Source organism: Populus trichocarpa, chromosome 3 (genome assembly GCF_000002775.5).
Source record: "Populus trichocarpa isolate Nisqually-1 chromosome 3, P.trichocarpa_v4.1, whole genome shotgun sequence".
Classification (NCBI taxonomy): domain Eukaryota; kingdom Viridiplantae; phylum Streptophyta; class Magnoliopsida; order Malpighiales; family Salicaceae; genus Populus; species Populus trichocarpa.
In genome coordinates, this window is record NC_037287.2 from 13,121,335 (window position 1) to 13,142,192 (window position 20,858).

Sequence of the window (20,858 nt, forward strand, 5' to 3'; positions counted from 1 at the left end):
ATCCAGATGCCATATTTAACTCTGTTTCTCGTGAACTCGTTTTAGCATTCACACCTTGATGGAACAAGTGTTAAGCCCCAAATTTCTCATGGTGAGAAAAAAATCTGCTAGGGAATTCATCAAGAAAACAATATGTACACATGACAATGTCAACAAAGAAAAAAAAAAAGCCTCGGCGGCAAGCGAGGAAAACTGTTGAGAAAAAATATAAAATCATTCCTACAGTCTTATCCAAAAGCTTGAAGTTCTTTAATATGAATTTTATTCGTCTAATTAAATTAAGATTTTCAACACGTAGTAGTGAAAAGTTCATGCAGATTTCACATCTAAAGGGTTTGCATTTTAAAAGGAGTGTTAATATAAAACCATTCTTGAAACACTCAACAACTGCACGGGGAAAATGGATGCCTAACAGCCTAAGCATCCCCAAAAATAATTGATGCATTGAGAGGCTAGTTCAATCCTGAGCAGACATGGGTATTTCTGTGTCCTATAATTCCAATATGAAATATCATCAGCAATGGGCTTGCCTACATTTTTTATATGTAGTAGGGGTTGATACTTGATAGGGCCTTGTTACAGCAAACCGGGTTAATTATGAGACGCATAAAAGTTCTAAGCCTGCCAAAATCTAGGGAACTACTACAACTATAATGAAATGAAACTGGTTTGTGGCGTATTCATCACCCATGCATGCACGCAGATACAAAGAAACGACGCAGATAGAGCCTAAGGTTAGTATGAAAGTGCAAACCAACAGGGTTCCATCTTTTCCAACCTTTCTACTTCTATATTTCAACTCTTACACTCTGAACCACCAATAGTACGAAGAGACAGGTAAAACCAACTGAAATTTACAAACACGTTTCCAATAGATTAGCCAATTTGAATGCAACTTCAATTTCCAACGACAAGCCAATTTATCCATCTGCTAAAGTTTAGTGGTACAGCAAACTCGTTGGTTGATGCTGGAGATGATGACTATGTCCAGTTTGATCAAAAGAAATAATTCAGTCAAACAGAGTTTCATCTCATCTATGGCACTAGTCACTACCATCCCAAACTCCTAATTGTTAACCGATTAGCTTCAACATTAAAACATACTAGTCAAAATGCCATTAGTCAACGGTATATGTTATGAGGTATCATAATAGAACATTCTACAGATTAACATGCATGAGAACGAGATGTTTTCACAATTAACATTGTACCATGGGCCATTGAAACGAAATATCACCATTTCAATCAGCTTCAGTGGCATGATTCACAGCTTAGGCCCCAGCAGTCTCCATTGGCAAGTTAAACGAAAAACCATCTGTATAAACATAACAAACATAAGTTTGAATCATCAGGACACAAGCAATAAGGGAGAAAGCAAATATGCATGCATCATCATTATTTTTTTCATTTCATCAACCCTTACTAGGGATCACACTGAAGTAGTAGTTCTCCAATTTCAGTTTTGTCAATGGTGGATGAACTATACAATATATTCATGTAGTAATCGGAAGCACCGTAATCCAAATACATAAATAAAATGAATAGAAAAGCTTCTAAATCCTGTGAATCATCTAGTACAGATTTTAGTTTGACAGTTGCTTGACTGATAGGCAAGCGCTTAACATCAATATTATAATGTGACATTTAATTACAATACAAACAACACGACTTCAAAATGAAGAATTTTAAAAGGTAGAAACTTCTCACTTTTCTTGAAAAAATCTTGGAACTTGGTGTCACACTACCTGTCCAAATATAATCAATAGCACCGTCAAATGAAAATAATAAGATCCCCGACAAACGATAAAAGATTAATATTAGATGCTAGTGCAGCAATATACCAATAGAACCTGACCATATTAAAGCAATCACAAGTTCTGCTTAGCGGCAACAGTCCTCTGTACAGTGGAAACACCATCCACAAATTTTGTCCGGAAAAGAACATTAGCATTGTTGAACATGCCTTCTTTTAGTGAAACCACGATAAACTACAAGATACAATCCAAAAGAAAGTTTAAGAAAAATAGATCATAGTGCGATAGGCTTAACAATAAAGATGAATTTCAGGAAAGAAATTTTGCACGATGGCATGTTGTCACCCAAATTTGATGCACTATCACTGTTAAGAATTTGTTTCATTTATCATTTAACACAGAAGAGAACCACTGGACCTGGGAGTGTGGGAAGTGAGCTTTGATCATTCTCCCTATGTTCTGTGTGTGGCTTAAGTCAAGAGCCGCATCGACCTGTCAACAACCTCAAGAATTGGATCAATGGCAAATCAATCTTGTATGAGCTTTCTACTAAAATCTATTTAGAAAGCATGATGCGAACAAAAAATAAAACCAAAATAATTCCATAAAATAGCTCGGCGTAGAAAAACATGAGTTTCTTTCTGTGCTTGTGCGTTTTTTACGTGCACAAGCATTTGAGTGCCTTTCAAATTCTAGTCAACAAAACCACCTCAGAGAAGTTTTTCTCTTCCATTACCTATTATGGAAGTCGATTAAGTGTGGAGTTATCTAATATAATATAACCATATATTTAATAATACATTCGACATGTCTAAAAGGGTAAACAAGATAAGATGGGAATTCTCCAAGGGCCAATAAAATAATGATTCGAGTTAAATATACCTCATCTAGAATATAAAGTGGAGCTGGCTTGAAGAGAAGTAATGCCAAGATTATAGATAAAGCAAGCAGAGAGCGTTGACCTCCACTTAATTCAGACAGCGATTGTTTCCAGACACCTCCAAAAGCAACACGAACCTCAAGACCATCTAGGAAACTGCAACCTTCGGGAGGTTCTAGCTTTGCCATGGTGCCCGGCAATAGGGTGGAAAAGATAGATCCAAAGTCACTGAAAAAGATTGAAAATTTATAAGCATGTGCATGGCCATATTTTGTAAAATCCAGAATCAGAACATCCATCGTAAACAACAAAAACAATTGATGCTGGTATAAAATTAAAACACTATCAGAAGCAGGAAATCTTGCATAGTGAGAGAAACCTTACTTATTCACTTTAACCCAAGTAACTTTGAGAGTCTCCTTCTTCTTCTCGTCTAGCTCTTCAATCACTTTATTTATTTTAGACTTGTCATTCTGGTAAACGCAAAATTAGCACAAGTATAGAAAAGCTAATATACAGCAATGTTTTTATATTCAGGGTAAACAACCTCTATGATGTTCTTCTTTGACATCAAATCGTTGTACTCGTCTTCTGCTTTTTCAAACATTGCCATAACTTTCTTGTTCACCCTTTTCTCGAGCCTTCATTACAGTGAACAATACAACAGGAAAAAAATGATCAGCTCTCTGGTCTGCAAATAATAATAGCAATGTGAAACAGAATCAAAAGGTTTGAGGTCTCAGGCTAAGAAAAAAATGTTCTTGAGAAACAAAAGATAGCAATATTAGTTTTAACACAACAGTAGTAACAAGAGTATTAATCATAGATTGAAAAGTTTGAGTTACACACCCTGATTGCTCTGCTTGCAATTTCTCAAGTTCCTCCTTTGCTTTACTAGGATTGAGTGACAGAAAATCATAATCAGTCCCACTTCTCCCAAATAGCTGCTTCTCAGAAGCAATCCAGGCATGCTTCTCTATCAATTTGTCCACCTTCATAGAGCAATCTTTCTGCTCCATTTCCATTCTCTTCACCTATTGCATAAATAGAGAAATGCATAAATAAAATGTCACAATGTAGACAGTACATAAGAAGGGCTATAAACAAATTACCTCATTCTCCAACTTCTTCCTGTCAAGCTTAGTCTCACTCAGTTTATGTTGAAGTTTTTGCTGCTCCTTGAGAATGCTACTAATTTGGGAATCACGCTCCTTCATCTTTAGACGGATTGCATTGAGCTCAGATTGAACCTGATCATGATTATTGCGCGTGGAAGCAACCTGCAAGAAAGGCACGTTGCAATAACTCGTACACCAAACACTGAGAAGTTTACCGAATCAGATACCAAGTTTACCTTGGCCTTTTGTTCTTCTAATTCCAAATTAAGACAGCTGATTTGTGCTCTCAAAGCACCTAATTGACTCTCCAAAGATGCATGTTCCTTCATGACTGCTTCCTGTTCCATGATAAGTCTCTCCCTTTCATTTTCATGCCCCTATTAACAAGAAAGTGCACAAAATGTTAAAGAGCTATTAAGGAATCATACCGAATTGAACTAAACTAACAAAGACAGCACATGTAGGATTCAGGATACAGTTGCGAGAAAAAGTTTCATTTCCTCCATCCAAAAAAGTGTCCTTCAATCTTTTCAACTATCCCATGCCCAAGCGGTGCTGTAAATTCTTTATCAAAATGCGTATGCTGCTTCAAATCCAGCTCAAATCAATAATTCACGGATCCACCATGAAATGTCTAGTAAAAGATCAGCAATATTAAAATTTACCTTGAGGTCCTTTGAAACTGACTGCATTTGTGCTTTTGTAGCCTTAATTTGTTTCTCCAAGTCTTTAAGCTTGCCTTCTCGATTATTATCGTGCTCTTTGATAGATTTTTCAAGCATTGACACTGTATTAACACACTCATTGTACAAAATTTGTTTTTCTTTGACTGCAGACTTTGCTTCTTCAAGCTCTTGTTCAATCTTCTTTACTACTTCTCCAAGCTATTACCCCACAAAAGAAACCAACAAACAAGAACCAAAAAATTGTAAGTGAACTTAGTCGCGGAAACAGAAGGGGCAGAATAATGACTGAATAAACCAGTTAGACACATTATCAAGGAGGAGAAATTACAAACCTTATGATGCTCGTTTTGCTCAGCCCTGCCCTGAAATAATGAAAGATCATACAGCTTAAGCTCTAACTGCTTTTTAAGGTCCGCAAACTTTTTATGGACCGGCAAGAGCTCTGTAATCTGCAATTTTAGGATGAAAAGAAGCCAATAAAGAAATTGAAATAGTAAGAAAATCAAACAGCAAAAGCTACATGAATCTTGCAAGTCAAAATTCAGAATCTGTTACATATGATATGAAAGGTGTGTTATTAAATAACCAAGGAAAACAGAGTACAAATCAGATTCTCCATGTATCCATTACAGAATTAATCTCAAATGTTGCTCATAATAAACAAATACTCCAACGTAGTTGGAGAGTAGAGTTGATTTACAGCATTGGTATCATATCAGAATGCATTTCATGGAGCAACTTGTATCAACATTTTATGAGGAAAAGTTTCCAAATATTTTTTATTCAACACAAGCACATGATGCATCAATATGCATATTGATCACTTCAGATAGATGCCACATGAAGTTCTTTACATGTTGAACAAAGGAGAAAAAATATCTTAGAGCACAATGACTCTCTCCTACCCCTTTCCTTCTTACACGTGATGAAAGGGGATGTAACTCTACCTTTGCTTCTATTTCAGATAACCTTCTCTGATGTAGTGTGAGATTTGATTCAGCCTCTGCCAATTCATGGAGTTGCCTTAACAGATCGCCACCACCCCTGTTACAAAAAGAAAGTGTATAAACTTGAGGAATCATTTGATGCAAAATTTAATAAGTAATAGCTGTGGTTTGATGGAGCAAACAAATTAATAAAGAAAATAATTAAAGTTTTGGTGATAACAAGCAGAAGAAAGAGGGTTTCCTCTTCATGTTTATATATGTAAGCTAAAAAGCAACTTACTTGCGACTTCCACCAGTTAAAAGACCACTTGGCTGGAAGATATCGCCTTCAAGAGTGACACTAGGAGTGCGGATTTCTCGACTAAAAGCAACCTGAAGAAAGATTGGAGTGAAGTTTACAGTGAGAAAGTAGGGGAAGAAAGATGTATCTATAATTATAAGCACCTAAGAAACAGAGTTGCAGGAACTCATTGGTAGTGGACTAAGTTTAGGATACTGATTGTAAATTTTTAAGGTTATAATATATTGGTTGTAAATTGTTAAGGTTATGACAAAGTCACTGAGCACCCCTGCCCCCCAAATGATTCTCACACATTCAAACAATCTAGATAAGTGCTTCGACAAAGATGAGCATACCTCCTTTGCAGCGTCAATGTTTTTGCAAACAAATGTTGAACCAAAAACATATTCCATAGCAGTCTGCAGCAAAAATCAACAACAGTAGGAAAACAATACCAAAGAAAAGGAAATTCAGGTTCAGACAAAAGGTAAATAGAAAATTTTGTATGAATAATTGCAACATACAGCTCAATCACAGCATGAATAATTTGCTGATCTTATTCACTCAGTATAACCAACAAACTATGAATGAGAAGCATGAAGTGGACACACTTGACTTGATGAGCAGGCCTGGGCTGATATACCTTCAATTCCTCATCGTAGCCAACCAAAGTAAGTGCCAGTTCAGCATTCTCCTTGCCAACCTGATACAATGATAAAAATCAACAAAGGAGAAAAAGACTATGGCACCAAATCATGGAAAGGAGGTGAAAGCAACAACTAACCAATCTAACAGCAGCCTGCTGAACTCTAATGGGTACAGTATGGGATTGAATTTTGTTTAAGGGGATAATTGTCACTCTTCTACGGAGATCACCATTTTGAAGAAGTTGCTTTCCAGTGCTCTCAGTGTCCACAACAACATTAAATAACTTTCCACCTGCAGTAACCTGAAAATCAACTCAAGTAAGAGTTGTTACTACTCGTACAAGTTTGTTGTGACAAAACCAAGTATATGATATGTGCATTACTGACCTCTAGGGCAGTCATTGTGGAGCTGTCATTTACTTTAATTAGTTTAGCTACCACGCCTTTTACTTTCGACCTATCAAAGTTTCTCACGGGATCACGGTATATGAATTGAACATTTGATAGCTGCGCCGAAAGGTCTCGTATTTCATCTTTCAACTTCTGCACTAGTTTCAATTCGGATGCACAATCCTGAAGAAAAGTTTTGATTAACATAATCATCAACTGTAAGGTAATTTATAGGTCCTGAAGGTGAAATGGGATAAGGGGAGCATGCAGACCTTCTGTAAAGCTTCCATCTGGCCTTCCTTATATGAAAGAGATTCCAGCGCTGATTTAGCATTTTCGACATCTTTCCTTCTAGCACTAAGCTCATTCTCTACAGCAACAGCTTCTTCATTCTTTGACATTAACTGATGCGTTTTCTCTTTCAGCTCTTTCTCACAATGGCTAATTTTTGTTTTCAACTGTTTCAACTCTGTTTCAGCATTTCCAACAGCATACTTTGCTTCACCCAGTTGATCTTCAAGGCATTTCTCCTCACTACCACTGCTCTTCCCAGCTAGCACACCCTATCCATAGCAACTAAAACTCTCAATCCATGACTTGTTTTGCTGGTCAGATGCAGTGGCTATCTATTTATAGGGAGCAAAATGAACTAAAAAAGCAAGGATGAATACTGACTTGGTATTCCTTCTCATAGTTTTCCAAACTATTGGAAAGTTCTCCAACTCTCCTTTTGAGATCAGCTGCTCCTTCCTCAGACTTTTTAACTGCAGCAGCCCTCTCCTCAACAGACTGCTTTAAGTCTTCAATACTGTGAACAATCTGGAAGCATCAAGATGTTAAATGTAAATGCGATATGAAAACTGCCTGGTCATTTAAAAAAGCAAAAGAAGAGGAGAAAAACTTGAACAAATTCTAGAGGCAAATATACAAAGCTAGACATATAAAAATAAACATCAGAATTAGCAAAGATTGCCCCATCACCTTTTCAGCACTCTCACATTCACTCCTTAAAGTATCCTCTTTATTATTCAAAACCGATACCTCTCGCACAAGATCTTGAGCAAGCACATCTACGTTCTCTGACAGAGTTTTTACTTCCCCGCCCATACTGGCTTCCTTTTCAGCAGCCAATTTTGATATTTCCGTCTCCTTTTGCTGTATTTCCACCAGCATCTGTTCTGCACTAGTGTCGATCTCAGCAATTTTTCCCTTCATATGTTCCACCTCAACAACGGCGCTGTCTCTAATTTTCACTGCTTGAACATAATCATAAGCAATGCAAAACCTTTTGAGTCGATCTAATTCAGAATTTCCGTTGGCCCATTGCATATATTGCATCCTCTCCTTCCTCAACTTCTCCAAAGCTGGCAGTATCTCCTGGTCGAGAAGCTTATTAATTTCATCCACCTTGCTCTGCTTCTTCTCTAGAGTTTTCAACGCAGACTCTTTTTTTGTCTCGTACATTCTTGTCCCAGCAGCCTCTTCAAGCATTGATAAGATCTCTGGAGGTTTCATGTTCAAGACCTTAGTAATGCGTCCTTGCATAATGAGAAAATGTGGATTGTTAACATTCAGCTGCACTGAATGAAAAAGGTTTTGGACTTGACTAGGCTGGGCCAGCTTTCCATTGATCAGATACTTGTTCCTTCCACCGACCACAATCTGCAGATACAAATATATAAGTCCTTCACATATAAAATCAGCGCTGTCAAAGCAAACAAGTTGGATTAAATTCAAAAAATCAGGACCATAAAAAGTTTCTCTTTTTGCAGGCCTAGCTCAATAACCACTGTATCTTATAGTGCCATTCTTAGGTCTATAGTATATTATACACTTTAGTTAAACATTCTAGTTCAGTCTTTTTGAAGCAATTGCTAAACACACCAGGACAGAAATATATGTAAATTTACCATTGCTATAATAATCAGAAGCAACATTAAATTCAATATAGAAACAAAAACAAATCAGACCCGTTCAATTAGAACACTCAGGGAACATACCGAACCATTATATTCTACGATTAAAACAGAGCAACCTCCCAACGCCATCAAAAGCCAACTTTAAAATAAAAGAAAAATGTGTAGCTACATAAATACAAACCAAACATTTCTCTTGCCTCTAACAAAAATTTAAGCAACACATTACCTTTCTCTCACCAATTCTTCGCAAAACCCACAAATTCTAAACCCTTAATTTAGCAAACCAATGTGATTTTTGAAGAAAACTAACCTGTCTAGTAACTGTAATCTCTGAATGATCTTCATACCCAAGAGGACTCCTATTCCTGTCAGAATTATCAAACACAATTGACACTGTAGCTTTAGTAATCCCTGCCTGTCCTTGCTTGTACACTAACTCCTGCAAATTGGATGCCCTAACTTGCTGCAAATTAGTTATACCCAAAACAAAACAAATTGAATCCAGAATATTCGACTTGCCAGACCCATTTAGCCCCGTAATTGCATTGAAAAAGGGGTCGAATCCTTGTACTACTGTTCTTGTTGCGTAAGATTTGAACCCCTCTAAACATATCTCCTTTATATACATTCGTAATTGAAAATGAGAACCCCTGAAATTGAAAACGCTTGGGAAAATTTTAGGGTTCCAGTATGACAAGGCCGGGGAGTGGGTGAGTTGGGGTTGGGGAGAAATGGAGAGTTTGTTTGTGTGGAGATTTTTGTTTTTGTTTTTTGGATGGAGGGAGGGAGGGATTTTGATTGTTTTGAATTTTAGAGGAGCCTCTCTCTGAAAGAAGCGGGAAAAATGATATTTTTCCAATGTTTAATTGGGCCTGGTTCGATCATTGATGCACTGGACTGTTCAACAATGTTATCAACCAGGCCCGTGCAGAATCTGGATTTTTTACCATGCGATTGGGTATTTTTGTTTTATGGAAAATGTTTTTTAAAAAAATGAATTTTTGATAATATATAAATAAATACTAAAACATAAGTCAATATAAAATATTTTTCAATTCACTCCGGCTTCCATATCAAATTTGAGAGAAATGTTTTAAATTTATGAAAGAGAGTACGGACTTGATGATGATCATGCGGTTAATTGTGGGAGAGACTTGTTTATTGTGTACTGGGTACTAGAATCACATGAGGTTGTGTAAAAAGCTTGGAGTGATCTCAATCGTTGATGAGGTTAATTGTATGATGATAGGCCCATTGGATTAGGTTGACTAAAATTTATTTATTTTCACTTTAAATTATTTTTTAAAATATTTTCAGATGATTTAAAAGTGTTAATATCAAAATAATATTTAAAAAAATAAAACAAATATATTATTTTAGTATATTTTCAAACAAAAAATATTTTAAAAAATAACACTAATAATAATTATAATTAGAGGTTAACTAGGAACACTGTGACCACTTAGAATTACAATAAGAACAAAGTGTCCATGACAGCAAACTGCAATTACACTCCAACATCATCTGAAACCCCCCTCAGAGAATCTGGAGCTTCAGTAGGGAAGACAACATTATCATAGAGAAGCCCAGCAACTGCGGCTCCAATCAACGGTCCAACCCAATAAACAGCCTGGTTTTTTAACCTCCCAGCAATAACTGCAGACCCAAATGCACATGCTGGATTCATTGAGCCACCTGAGAAGGGTCCTGCAGCCAAGACATTGGCTCCTGCCGTAAGACCTACTGCCAAAGGTCCAATGGCGCCCAATGAACCACGTCTAGGGTCTCCGGCAGCGTAAACAGTGTACACCAAGCCAAATGCCATCACACCTTCTAGCAGGGATGCTCCAAATCCTGTCATTTCCTCTGCAATTGTGTTGGTTGGAACATGCTAGAAAATTACAGAATAGAAGTTGCATCTTAGTAATGGTGCAGTGCAAGAAAAGGTAAGCAAATATTATTAGTGCAAGAAAGCTGCAATCGGTTAAAGGATCCTATCCAATCTATCTTGCATTAACTGAGAGCGGATTTTATCACCTGTCCTACGGTGGCCACTTTCAAGAAAATGCAAGCCATAACAGAGGCCAACATCTGAGAAATCCAGTAGAATAGAGCAGTGGGCACATTAATGCGTCCTCCAACAGCCATGCCAAATGTGACAGCAGGATTCACATGCCCTCCAGAGGCATTTGCAGCAATGTACACAGCCGATGAGAGTGCAAAAGCATTCGCAATTGCGACTATCACTAGGCTGGATGGATCTGCTGCTGCGTCTGGCAATAATTTCCCTGACACATGCCAAAATCAAACATCAACCTTAAAACTTGTAAACTCTCTACCTGTAGAAAAACTAAATCATGCCTTTTGATCAATATTTTGAATGTGCCTCATCGTGTTGTTAGAACCAAACCACAGTAGTCGACAACTATGCTTAATTCATAACCAGCCAGTTCTGTTTATATGTTATCAAAACAAAAGCGTAGCAAAATTGACAAATGGCTCTAAATTTCTATTTTACATGTTCTTGTCTCACTAAAAAAGAACATTACTAATTAAAAACAAAAAAGGATCATTTAGACCGACATATTACAGCAAGAAACATGGACAATCAAGCCAAACCCTTTTCACTAAACAGAATAGAAGTTGCTATTCAACACTTACTTGAAGCCATGGCAGATCCTACAACTGCAAACACGTAAAAGAAAGTGGAGATGAACTCTGCAAGATACGCCCTAAGAGAAGCGGGAGTAACTGATTGTTTGAAACGTGCAGTCAGTGATGTTGAAGCCATTTTACCAAATATCAACATATTGCCAAGACAAGAAATTGAAGTCGGAATTTTTCCAAGGCAGAATAGCAGTTATGCATTAAAAGAGAAATGGCAAACCCTTTGTGTTTTTCGTTTTAGCAGTTATAGAAAGATTCCAACAATGTTCATATACGTGTGCGTCTGTTCAGGGTTGCAAGCCCATGATTAAAAAATTAACCGCTATTTACACCGTGGTAGAATTCCATTGGTAGTATACTCGTGATCTGCAGTTCATACAATGGCCACCCTTTGTATTTGCGAAAATTTCCCCACATCAACTTATATTTATTTTTAAACATAACACAATTGTCCTGGTCTAAAATAATTTTAGTCCCAATTATTGAACCTCAGTGTCAATAACATGCAGTTCTATATATACATGCAGTTCTATATATCAGAGAAGGGAATTTTAAAAAAAAAAAAAATAATTGTCAAGTATGATCCTCTGTTTTATAAAACAAACCCTAAATATCGACTCGGGGTTAAATGGACTGTCTTCTCACGTTATGTTCTCCGATTTTGAATCCAAAGAAAGGCCGTGAGCATAGATAGTTTGAATCTAGACCCAACTAAAGAGAAGTTTAGTCTGAATATGCATGGGATTTGGACAAAAAATATCATATTGCTGAGAAAAAATAAAGTGAACTTCATATTCAACCAGTCAGTGCTTTATGCGAAGAGAACAATAGCAACAAGAAGAAAGAAAACAGTCACCCAAGTAGAAAGAAAGAAAGAAAAACTTAGTTCATGTGTAAGATGAACAAGAATTAAAAGAAAAACACTATTATTCAACATAAACCATTGGACATGCACGATCCATGAAATCAAATTAGCGTTCCCCATCAATAGCTTGAGCAGAATATAAATAAATAAAGAGTACTCTTAACAAATATAAGAGGGAATTGGGAGCAAAGACATGTTCTCTTCCTCTCCATTAAATAATTGATCAGCGGCTAAAAATATTTAAGAACTCGAAACACTGCATAAAGGCAGACCACATTCCATGTTCCTTCTTGTTTGTAGCATCATTGGAGTTTGTAGGAAAAGGAGAAGCGCCACCAGCTTCACCATCAATACTGCTCAATGGAACATTATCTGAATACGCAATGCTATCGTCATGGAATAAAGAAAATAATTGTTTCATCGGTTGCGCTCCTAGTTCATCATCAAATAGGCGATAATCAGTATAATCTTCACGAAAACGAGCACCACCAGCAGATCCACATTCACCTCCATAGCTGCGACCTCCTCTTGCCATGTTTTTATTAATATCTGAGACGCAAATATTAATAGGGCTATGCATAGTCAGCCTATAGTTATTTATACACATTCGCCACTTGTTCCTTATCTTACAGGGAAAAGGATTTGTTAGCTTGGAAGCAGCAGGATTCATCTCCGTATCGGATATTGACTCTTATATATATGTGCAAAAAGAAAATACGAGAAAAAAAAAACATGCAAAAATTTGGCCAGCGGCTAGCCACGAAAGCAGAAAGAAATAACCTAACTGGCATAAAATTGTCTTTTAAAAAAAAAACCCTAAAGCCTGAGATCCTGGACAGAACAGCCAGTAATTAAACTGGACAAGGAACCACAGTTTGTCGAGACTAATCGGAACAGAATTAGAAAAGAGAACCTATAGAATCCTATCAAGCGCAGAATAGAAGCCACAGAAAGTTGAAACAAGCCATAACTTTAGAGGGAGCTCCTGATCTCTGTCTCTCCTCCTTATAAGACTCCACATCTCCTTTCTTTATCTTGGTCTCCCATGTTACAACTTCCTTGTCTACAACAGTTTCTGATCCCAAATCAACACATTCTAAAGAAGAGTTCCAGGATTCCCAATAAGCAGTTACACTTGATGAGTTCGAGCTGGAAGAAGAAATATAATCAGCAAAAGTGTCTGTATAAGAAGAAGCAGAGTTGCTTCTGCATGGTTCTGTGCCACCTTCAAGATCACCAGCCTCTATAGCCATGAAGGAAATTGGCAAACTGTCTTTATCGTTCTTCATATTTCTTTAGCAGAGAGAAACTAATGTTATCCTGATCAAATAAACTATAATAAAGAGTGTAATTTGTGAAATTTTTAGGTAGTTCTTAGTTTTTCCTGTATGGTAATCCAATACATAGTAAGACCCGAATCCAAATTAAAATAGGATTTACAATATTTTAATGTTATTCGAGACTAAATCTAGCTACTTGCGATGAAAAACTAAAACCACAAAGAAAAGTAAAGGAAAAGAGTAATTAAAACAGCATCAGAACTGAATTTACAAAAGTTCCTAAATATAAGTCATGGCATAACCTACTCCTTGTCCATAAAATGCAGATTCATGCACCTAAAATTCAAGCAGACTTTTTTAATTAGCAAGACCACTTTATGCCTCGAGCTTGCGCAATGGAGGTGGCCTCTTCACTGGTTGGACCTCGGTCTTGAAAAGAAAGGAGAGGTTGTCCACGGAAAAATAAACAAATCCACCACTTGAGTGAGTTACAAATGACCCATAACTCTTGCCAACAATGCAGTGCCATGCGATGCCATACATTGCATCAAACTCCTGAAAAAGAAAAGGAAAAGGAAACAAAAAAGAGGCAAGGGACTAATGAACAACAGCAGTGCCAAAACTTCCTTGTATATGCTCATTTGCAAGGATCGAATTGCTAAGAAAAGAGGCAGGGGAGAAAAAGTTCAAGTCAACTAAGGTCAATTACATAAATACTTTTGGTTGTTGTCAACCCAGCCACGTTAATAAAATTTCAACAAGGTTTGAACACATAGGGCGCAGTTGTCTAAAAATTTCAAACAAAATCAATGGTATAATCGGTATGGAAATCAAGATACATTGTTTAGTGCAATGACAAAAAACTAAAATCTTTTACATCAGGAATTGATGTGTTATTGAAAAAGTTAATAAAGTTGCAAGCTTTTAAACAAAAACAACAAAGCTATAAGCTCCATAATAATAATAATAATAAATAACTTGGCAACCATAATACTATTTTTGTTAATTAAATCTCAACTTAACAGTCATCGTAGATTTTCCTGAAAAATTACTCGGGTGCTATGAGTACTCTCACTAGTCATGAGTACAGTTAGTGGGACAACCTTCTTTCATGTCATGAATCAACATGATTAGAAGGGATAGAGAAGAGGTGGGGTATGGTTACTTGACCTATCTGTGCCTCTCTGCTTGCTATCAAGTCTTGTAATAAACTTATGATAGGGAGATTTACTGTTCTTCCACCAACAAATTGAAGTGTTCATTCATATGCAGTATCAATAGATGCCCTGTTCATTAATCAGAATGATGCCATATTTGGAACTATGCTTAAAAAAAAACTTGGACTGTATTAGAAGCAAATTTTATGTACAATCATCAAGGTCGAATCCATGGAAAATCTCCATACCTTCTTGAGACTCATGGCGATATGAGTAGGATTGGGATTCTTGCTCTCGAGATTATTAGCATCAAGGAGTGCTCTACTGAACCTAAATGCATGCTCTTGCATTGCACCAGGCATGTCTGCTGATCTCAGCCGTATGTTCAACTCGACAGCTATTGCTGCTAGCCTCACTTCATTGGTTGCTGCTGCTGGTGGCCCCACCATGGGAGGCACCGGTAACATACGCCCAGGAGGTAGGAACTGCACCCTTTCCTTATTCTTTTCCATTCTCCTCCTCCTTCCAGTCTCTGACTGTGGTCTCTCCATGGAAACAAGCCTGGACAGTCACAATGTCTTGGGGAGAGAGATAGATAGTTGTACAAGCCTGGACAGTCACAATGTCTTGGGGAGAGATCGAGAGAGAGAGTTGTACAAGCCTGGACAGTCACAACGTCTTGGAGAGAGAGATGAGTTGTAGGCATTGTTTTAAAATCTGTACCGGATCAGCAGGTAGATATGGGTACCTGAATGATATGGGGTGGAACAGTTTAGATTGAAAAAAAAAACCTTGATTTACTTGGTTAAAAACCTAAGTTGTCCTGATTGATTCGGGTGTAACTATCAAAACTTAATCATAATTTTGTTAAAATAATGTTATATATATATATAAACCTCATTTGACTAGTCGATTCTCACCTGTAACTCAAGTATTATCTGTAACTCAATTCTTATCTCAAGTAGATCCCCAGTTAAGTTTTAAAATTATAATTATAGGTAGGTATTAGGGCAGTTTGTTTGTAGCCTTAGTAACGTTTAGGACTTGACGGAGGACAAATATTTTGTTTTAATCGAAGTAAATGTTGGACTGTGATATATAATATTTTTAAAATAGTTTTTGTTTGAAAATATATTAAAAAAATTATATTTTTTTATTTTTAAATAAATACTTCAAAATCATTAAAAATTACTAAAAAAATAATAATTTAATATTTTTTTAAACAAAAAAACACTTTTAAAAAATATTTAAAAATAAAAGCAAAACCATGTGAAACACCCCTTATTCTGGTTTTGAAAGAGACAAATAAGTGAAACAGGCTTACATTTTACGCAAAATAATAGAGAGATCATGCAGTGGTAAAGGACCTAACAGTGATAAATAATGGAAACTGACTGGGGGAAGGGGAGCTTTAGGACAGTCCATGGTTCAGCTTTGGAAGCTGTGATAAGAGTAACTCGTGTCTATCATTTGTGGGTCCTACTTTTCTTTATTAGGCCACTGAATACGTTTGATTTATTCAGTAATCAGAAAGTAGAGGGCCGGCAACACCAACCATACGCATGATTCCATCCACTTTGGAGGCATTGCAGAGCTCCTTCATGTAAAAGAATGGCAAAGCAACCATCCAAAAGGAGCGGTGCTATACGGTTAATTCGTGGAGTGTTCGACGTGTAGATTGTTAGTTCAATGATCAATCCTTCCATGTGAGATTTTACTTTGGTACCTGCTTATCAAATGCTCAACTACTTGACCAATCACCAAATTCAACCACAGATTCTCTTGTAAAAAAAGCTAAATGCGCAATATTCTAACACCCGAGGCTGAGGCTGAGGCTGTGGAAGCAACTCTTGCTGGTTCAACACGATAACCAGGAGGTACTAACATATATATCACCAAGTCCAAAGGACATGGATGTATAAACAGAGAGGCTGAATGAGAATGCATCCTCATCAATCAAAAGTAAACTTTACTCTACAAAAAAGTATCAACAAGGGTAAAACTGTATGACTGTTCTGAATCTTTTAATACACAAGGGGGTACAGTAATTTCTTGTGCAACGAAATTCTTTGTAAAAACAAAAAAATTAGTTTCAAGATCAAATTCGCTTCCTTAGTACTATTGTATGAACGGATTTTACAGAGGCTGCATTTCCAAGCTGGTGCTCTTTTCAGAGGATGGAGTGGAATCCTGGTTTTCAGTGGTGGCACTCATCTCTTGAACAGGTGGAGGATTGACGATGGTCATTGGCATGACAAAGTTATCTGATAGACGCCCCTTCATCTCCCTGTGCTCCTGGCACAAAGCACACCAGTGCATGCAGCAGTGCACCATGCATGGGTCACAAGGTGAATTCTGCAATCCAAACAATAGTCAGTAAACAGTAAAAATTAAACATTTGTTTGGGGGGGGGGGGGGGCTATGCTTTAGGCGTCAGGAATGTGACAATGCTAAAACATCAGCACTGTAGCAACCCTCAAAATATCAAGGCTTCATTAGGTAGCACAATGGAAGCCATGCTGATTGTTTGGCAGCACAGACCGCATAATTTTGGTTAACTGGAGAAAAGCAGTTGACAAACTTTTTGCAAAAGCTTAAAATTTAATGCACTTCGGTGCTTTTGAAATCATTAGCTTTGAATTGGAGAAAAAAAATTCCATATCATGAAGGAATAAAATATCCTTTAAGTTCATAAAAATTATATGATGACTATTTCATTATTTTTTGTTATTTGACATCAACTTCCAGCAGCACACTTTATCATGAACTAAACAAACTTGTATGCTGAAAAAAGTAATTTGCACCATCGGAAAGCACATTGAAATACCAAAGTCATTCAAGGAATAATAGCAACAATTACAGTGTTCCATGTGTTACAACTCCTAAAATTATTAAGTGGTCCCATAAAATACTAAAGGAATCCAGAAGCAGTCATCTTGTCTGCATCTACAAAATGTTCATGTTATGCTTTTTTTAACCTTAACAGTGTGTTGAGGATCCTTACTGTCTTCAATTCATAACATGAACATGAAAATAGAGAAAATTGGGATTACCTTGAGATGATATTTCTTCTGTAAAGACTGTCGAACAAGACCAGTGTATATGCCACACATCCACCAAGCAAAAAGTAAACCCTCACAAATAAGAAATGGTGTGTCTGGGTTAATGCCATGGAAGACAGCTGTTGCTGCTGCCAGTGCGATGCCACCTTCAACGCAAACGGCATGGCAAACGCATGGTGTAGTCCAGGGGGTATCATCTCTCAAGCTCTCAATATTTCTACCAAATAGAACACAAGGACAAAATAGTCCTGTCCAACCTTTTCAGGTGTAAAACAAGAAGGAATTAATCCATCAGTCCTTGCATAAATAAGCAATTAAAACCCTAAAAGGAGACGCGCATTTTGATAAGACTAAGAATTACAAGAGAATCAATTGCATAACGCTGCTGGAGGACAATATCATCCACTTCACAAAGGAACGGCAAAAATTTGTGACAGCCAACCACACCTTTCCAAATAAGATGTGAATTCAAAATATTGAGCCTTGTCCTATCTATGTCATTACCACATTGTTAATTATGACAAAAAAAAAATATTAACATCATCCATGAAACTTTCGTTGTCATATTCAATTATATTTTGTTTCAAACAGGAAAGAAAAAACTGGGAAAACAGAAAAATATATGTTTGAGTTTCAAAATTGTAAATTGCATTTGCCAATTCAATGCATAAAACTCTAATCAACAACTATTTTCAGTTTTTTACTAGATCATAACTTCAGGATAGAGTTCCTATTCAGTATTGAGAAGTTCATTAGACCTGAAAGTTTGATTGGTTACGGCAAGTGGCAAAAACACAAGGCCACATTAACTATTAATTTCCAAAATCTCATTAGTCAATTGGTCTATCAAAATCATTTTCTAAAACCATGTTCTTGAAATGAATTGAAAATTTGAACTGTGCCTATAGTAAAATCTGTAAAGGGTTTCAAATGGCATCCAAGCATCTAAGTTCCACAGTTGGGGAAAAACTATTTTTACTCTGCTAACAACAATGGGGAAATAACACCAGGGGAAAAGTTGCACTAGAAAAAGTAAAGAACTCCATTTTATATCGACAAGGATTTCAGAAAAATGAGAAGAAAATTAAAAATTAAAAAACAAAAGAAATCATTTATTTAGGAAACAACAAAAAACAGAAACAAGTGAACTGCCTGCATTCAAATCATAAACGGGGCTACCATGTGTGCAAATAGAAAATTTCTGATCTGATAAAATTATTTCTCACAGAGTTGAGCATAAAGTTCCCGATTAGCTAAAGGATATATATCAAGAAAGGAATGTTCATATATTGTCTAGAGCATGATCTTCAAGAAAAAGTGCCATGACTTTCCTTTCAAGCACACACAATGAGCACAGGCTCAAATTTGGCTAAAGCCATTTATGGTTTATCACATGCACTAGATAATTACCGTTTATTTCATGCATGTTTGAGTTGAGGGAAAAGAAGATCAAGTTAGTTAGTTTCATATCTCCATGTCATTAATTCTAACTTTCAATAAAAATATAAAGTACCTCATAAATCATAGTAACAGAAGCAATTCATCTCTGAAAAGTTGTGAACATATCATATCCAAATATGATATACCCACATCACAAAACATTGATTTGAAACTATATAATGCTAGATTACAAATGAACTTACAGCTTTCAGTGTCTTCAGCACATCCAAAAATCCCAGTAGTCCAAGGCTCGTCTGCTGGAGGCTGAAAGTTCTCAGGTAAAGGTTGCCCACATTCATTACATTTGCAAACTTCCAACTGCCTCACCAAAAATTAAAAAATTCAGAGATCCAAAAGATCCAATCTTTACACAAATTCAGCCTGAGCATTCAAAAAGCACATAAGAAAACGCGTGATAATTTGACTCAAGAGAAGCAAATACAACAGCATCAGATCGAAGTTGAAAAGCTAAACCCTTTTAGGGTGCAAATCCTAAACTTTGAAACAATCGCATATGACAGTGAAACATTAAAATATCTTAAATCTCAAGACTTGAAACAAAAGGGTGATAAAATTTGAGATAAGAAAAATAAGAAAAAAACAGAGAGAGAGAGAGAGAGAGACATGAGGAACTTCAATGGGCTGATTTAGTTCACCAGGCTTAATCTCCTCTACACCAGTTTGTTCTTTTGTTAACTTCACATATCTTGAAACGTTTCCTTCTGCCATCTGATCTCACAAAACCCAGGAAACCTCTGTTTAGTCTCTGATAAAAGCAAATTAAAAGAAGCCGATCAAGAAAGAAACCAAACTTGTTTTAAAGAAGAAAAAAATGAACCTTGACTAACACTAAACTCGGGAGATTAGAAGCAAACACTACACGAACACGGAAAGAAATATATGTGGGCAGAAGAAGGGGAAAACGGTAACCAAATCTGCGAAGGATTAATTACCAAAAGAGATGGAGATGGAAGATTTGGTGAAGGGCAAGGGGGAAGGATTGTTAAACATTTGGATCGAGGAATAGGTGGGGTGGGGGGCTTCAGAGTAAAGATATTAGAAGGTCAACTTCCCCCTACTTCTAACCCGTTTTGTATTTGTGAGAGACTGGATTATTCAGGGAAAGCGGTGTTATTGCTATTTCCCTGATTTCGTATTCAAATCAGCTGTCATAACATGCCACGTGCCTCCCACCCTTGAGTTACATATTTTATGATTTATTTGGCTATTTTTGCTTATTAGTTTTTTTTTATGAGATAATATAATTAAAAAAATAATTGATGAAATAACATAATTTATATATATCATGATTGAAAATGTGATATTTATAACTTGTTGTTATTTAGAATATTTATATCTAAAAATATTATTAAATGAATATAAAAAATGAAAGAAATAAAAAAAAATTACAGACATTCACTAAAATTCTGATTATAACATCACTAGTAGCATTAAAAATATTTCAATGAGATGAATTTAATGATATCAAGAAAGATCAACAACGATAACCCATGTATGCCACACTTGTTCAAAGATAACAGATGACTCACTTGTTTTTTATGTCAAGTATGGCCCACCCAAATTATCGTTGATAATATTTTTTATTGTTGTTGGATTTATCTCGATGAAATCTTTCTAAAGATAATGGTTGTGTTGTAATCAGGACTTTATGTGTCTATAAAATCTTTTTTTTTTCTTTCTCTTCTCTCTCATGCCTATTTAATAATTTTTTCATGTTGCTATTTAAAATAATAACAAGTTATAAA

General features: G+C 36.3%; 4 protein-coding genes across 11 annotated transcripts; all 4 read right to left on the reverse strand.

Moving 5' to 3' along the window:
* Positions 1–1,051: 1,051 nt before the first annotated feature.
* LOC7479194 (structural maintenance of chromosomes protein 2-1) lies at positions 1,052–9,418 on the reverse strand. Of its 3 annotated transcripts, none has more exons than XM_006385658.3 (22): positions 8,932–9,416; positions 7,684–8,364; positions 7,378–7,521; positions 6,975–7,265; positions 6,700–6,885; positions 6,450–6,614; positions 6,309–6,368; positions 6,022–6,084; positions 5,666–5,757; positions 5,386–5,482; positions 4,771–4,887; positions 4,418–4,636; positions 3,989–4,129; positions 3,747–3,914; positions 3,484–3,668; positions 3,182–3,275; positions 3,019–3,107; positions 2,637–2,862; positions 2,172–2,246; positions 1,856–1,988; positions 1,708–1,745; positions 1,052–1,315 (listed from the first exon to the last, which is right to left on the reverse strand). In XM_006385658.3, the coding sequence occupies exons 1-20, from the start codon at positions 9,247–9,249 to the stop codon at positions 1,869–1,871; spliced, it is 3,531 nt and encodes a 1,176-aa protein (XP_006385720.3). In that variant the 5' UTR covers positions 9,250–9,416; the 3' UTR covers positions 1,052–1,315; positions 1,708–1,745; positions 1,856–1,868. The 3 variants fall into 3 exon arrangements, with proteins under 3 accessions (XP_006385720.3, XP_002304405.4, XP_024452453.2); XM_002304369.4 differs by having other exon boundaries at positions 1,842–1,988; XM_024596685.2 differs by lacking the exons at positions 1,052–1,315; positions 1,708–1,745; positions 1,856–1,988; ... (1 more) ...; positions 2,637–2,862; positions 3,019–3,107 and having other exon boundaries at positions 3,195–3,325; positions 8,932–9,418.
* A 642-nt stretch (positions 9,419–10,060) lies between these two features.
* LOC7479195 (probable aquaporin TIP5-1) lies at positions 10,061–11,514 on the reverse strand. The gene is made up of 3 exons (XM_002304370.4): positions 11,283–11,514; positions 10,659–10,909; positions 10,061–10,512 (listed from the first exon to the last, which is right to left on the reverse strand). The coding sequence occupies exons 1-3, from the start codon at positions 11,428–11,430 to the stop codon at positions 10,129–10,131; spliced, it is 783 nt and encodes a 260-aa protein (XP_002304406.4). The 5' UTR covers positions 11,431–11,514; the 3' UTR covers positions 10,061–10,128.
* Positions 11,515–13,482: 1,968 nt separating this feature from the next.
* On the reverse strand, positions 13,483–15,364 carry LOC7479196 (dynein light chain 1, cytoplasmic). The gene is made up of 2 exons (XM_024596686.1): positions 14,839–15,364; positions 13,483–13,988 (listed from the first exon to the last, which is right to left on the reverse strand). Exons 1-2 carry the CDS (start codon positions 15,139–15,141, stop codon positions 13,809–13,811), a joined length of 483 nt encoding a protein of 160 aa, XP_024452454.1. The 5' UTR covers positions 15,142–15,364; the 3' UTR covers positions 13,483–13,808.
* Positions 15,365–16,542: 1,178 nt separating this feature from the next.
* Positions 16,543–20,215, reverse strand: LOC7479198 (cell number regulator 6). Of its 6 annotated transcripts, none has more exons than XM_052451708.1 (5): positions 20,046–20,215; positions 19,717–19,821; positions 19,296–19,410; positions 17,644–17,909; positions 16,543–16,945 (listed from the first exon to the last, which is right to left on the reverse strand). In XM_052451708.1, the coding sequence occupies exons 2-5, from the start codon at positions 19,819–19,821 to the stop codon at positions 16,727–16,729; spliced, it is 705 nt and encodes a 234-aa protein (XP_052307668.1). In that variant the 5' UTR covers positions 20,046–20,215; the 3' UTR covers positions 16,543–16,726. The 6 variants fall into 6 exon arrangements, with proteins under 6 accessions (XP_052307668.1, XP_024452068.1, XP_024452067.1 ...); XM_024596300.2 differs by having other exon boundaries at positions 19,717–19,858; XM_024596299.2 differs by having other exon boundaries at positions 19,717–19,858; positions 19,948–20,215.
* Positions 20,216–20,858: the final 643 nt, after the last annotated feature.